The 2,628-nt window shown below is 36.3% G+C and overlaps 1 protein-coding gene across 2 annotated transcripts in view; it reads right to left on the reverse strand.

The window, feature by feature from the left end:
• Positions 1-2,628, reverse strand: part of LOC106872670 (trichohyalin) — a 67,248-nt gene that overhangs the window by 24,361 nt on the left and 40,259 nt on the right. For both annotated transcript variants that reach the window (XR_008266538.1, XM_014919779.2), the window contains exons 13-14: positions 2,542-2,577; positions 676-726 (exon numbers count right to left, since the gene is read on the reverse strand). Coding sequence is in view for 1 of the 2 variants with exons in the window: in XM_014919779.2 (XP_014775265.2) it covers positions 676-726; positions 2,542-2,577 (87 nt within the window). In the remaining variant the exon portion in view is untranslated. The remainder of the gene's footprint in view (positions 1-675; positions 727-2,541; positions 2,578-2,628) is intronic.

Here is a 2,628-nt window from a genome sequence, read left to right on the forward strand (position 1 = left end):
AAACCACAATGACAAGAAAGGTTTTCATTTAGAGGAGCAAAATTTTGCCAGCATACCTTCAGGCTTGCATGAAGTTGGTCCTGATGTTGGAGTTGACTTTGCTCAAATAGCTGAACTGGCACCAGGTCCTGCATTCTGATGCTTCGTTTTCCCAGGAAAAAAAGGAAATGTTGCATCATTTTCAGTTTCTGTTTACCAAGTCCACTCACAAGGTTTTGGTGGGCCCAAGATTATAGAAGAGACTTGCCCAAGGTGCCATGTAGTGGGACTGAACCCAGAACTATGTGGTTGGGAAGCAAACTTCTTACCACACGGCCAATCCTGCACTTAAACTCTTGTGAATAATTTTTGAAATCTGAATAATTTTATCTTTTTTCAGACCTATGACAATGGAATGTACAAATGTGAGATGGTGATTCAGGAGAATCACGCAGACAGAGGCCTAATGACCCACCTTTTGTGCTCAACAATCAAAGGATTGAACATTGCAACCTGTACTGTGAACCCTTACTTGTGATTGGTTGTTCAACCATGTCATAGGTTGAGTGGTCGACTGATGGTAGACAGACGTCATAGCAATATATGCTAGACAGACATTACAACAACGCATTCAATGTATGGTAGACTGACATCAAAAACAAAAGATTGTATGCAATGATATAATTGTTTACTCACAGCTGCAATGTTTCTTCTTTGGAAAACGAAATCTCTCACATATTCTGGGTCCTAAGGAAGAAAAAAGTAACAACCATGTCATAATTATTTTGTCAAACTGTAAAACAACAACAGACCATCTTGTTTGAGGATGTCCTGAGCTTATACTAAATGATATATAAATTGCAATGTTAGAGTATGATTATATACACATTCGAAAGTATGTAAGCACTACCAATTTGATATTCCTGCTATCTGGTATGAACACCCTCCTGGGCCAGTGGCTGAAGGCAAAAATGTCATCATCCTCTGGAGGCTTTCTGTCAACATTCACAGACCAATCTAGGTTACCTAACCCAACATTACCATTAAAGACAAGAGAAAAGTACTTGTAAATTAACAGATGTAAGTGTCCCTTCTGAAAATAATATATCTGTCGAGGAATTTGACAAACTGAGTAAATACAAGGATCTAGAAATTGAAACATAAAAGATGTGGTATCTTTTGCTATTGGTTTCATAAAATAAAAGAGATGCCAGAAACATGCCAGAAATATGTGCAAGGAGAGAAGGTGTCATCAAAATGTAGAGTATGGGGAATTAGGGATGAAACAATGGCAAACATTGTTGCAGAATGCTCCAAGTTGGCCAGGGGAGAATATGAAAAAAAGTGACACGACCAAGTTGTGAAAGTTTTGCAATAGAAGGTTTGTCAGAAATGAGTGTTTTAAGCTGGATTACTTGGTATAATCACAGGGGTTGAAAGAGCACTTGAATCAGCAAAATGCAAGATTTTATGAGATTTTCCATTTCAAATGGATAAGAAGATAGAAAATAATAAACCAAATATAATAATTGACAAGGAAAATCTAAGTTGCTTACTGATTGACCCATCATGTCTGTTTCATTCCAGGATTGTAAAGAAAGAAAACAAAAAAATTCTTAAAGAATACAATCCCTTAAAATTTGAAACTGCAAGAATTTGGAATATGAAAATTGTAAATGTTGTGCCTGTAATAATTGGTGCATAAAAGAATGTAAGTAATGATATAGACAAATGATTGAAGGAGATTTGAATGGAATATCTTGTAAAGCTTCTACAGAAAGTTTGCCTCTTAGGAACTGGGAAAAATCATAGGAAGGTTTTTGAGCTCTTCAAGGCTTATTGAAATCATGTGAATAGCTAAGGTTACAGTAACTCGCCACCCACATAAATTCTACCAGGAATAAGACCAACCCCAAGACAAGTCAACCAATAGCAATAATAATAATTATATCGAACATTTCATTTCATTTTACTCATTTTATCTAGTTTCAGCTCATGAGCCCGCCATTTGGTGTTGCTACACAATTTTACTTCACGAATTTTACTTCAGGAATTGACATTTGGTGCATGAGAGAGTTTGATGCAGCTGCCCTCATCTGCACCTACTGCTGTGAAGTTGGTTCATCTGGGACACCTGACAGGAAGAGGTCCAACCTCATCTTGAAGACACCTACATCCACCGCATGCAGGTCTCTCAGGTCCTTCGGGAGGATATTGAAGAGTTGTGGACCTCTGAAGCCCAGGCTATTGCAGTATTTTGTCCTACATCTTGATGACAATTTGGAATCCATGACAAAAATTTGTATTTAATGTGAAGGCTTGACATAGTTAATAAAAGACATTCCAGGTGTGTGAATGGTATTTTAATCTATTGAACCCAAAGTTCAGCACAGGCAGGGTTTGAACTCAGAACATAAAGAGTTAAAAGGTTATAATTAAATACTTCACCAATCTACCATATTAGACTCAAATTATAATTATTGCGCCATCAAATTAAATGAAGCAAGGAATGAACAAGATTGAATTATATGTGTTTAGAGTTTAATTAAAATATATTTTTACCTGGAATTTCTTTTTCTCTCTCTTCTTAAAAGTCAGCTAAAAAAAAAAAAAAAAAGAACGTTGTAGAATTGTCCAGTTGAAAGAGCA

This window comes from Octopus bimaculoides, chromosome 22, assembly GCF_001194135.2.
Source record: "Octopus bimaculoides isolate UCB-OBI-ISO-001 chromosome 22, ASM119413v2, whole genome shotgun sequence".
NCBI classification, from domain to species: domain Eukaryota; kingdom Metazoa; phylum Mollusca; class Cephalopoda; order Octopoda; family Octopodidae; genus Octopus; species Octopus bimaculoides.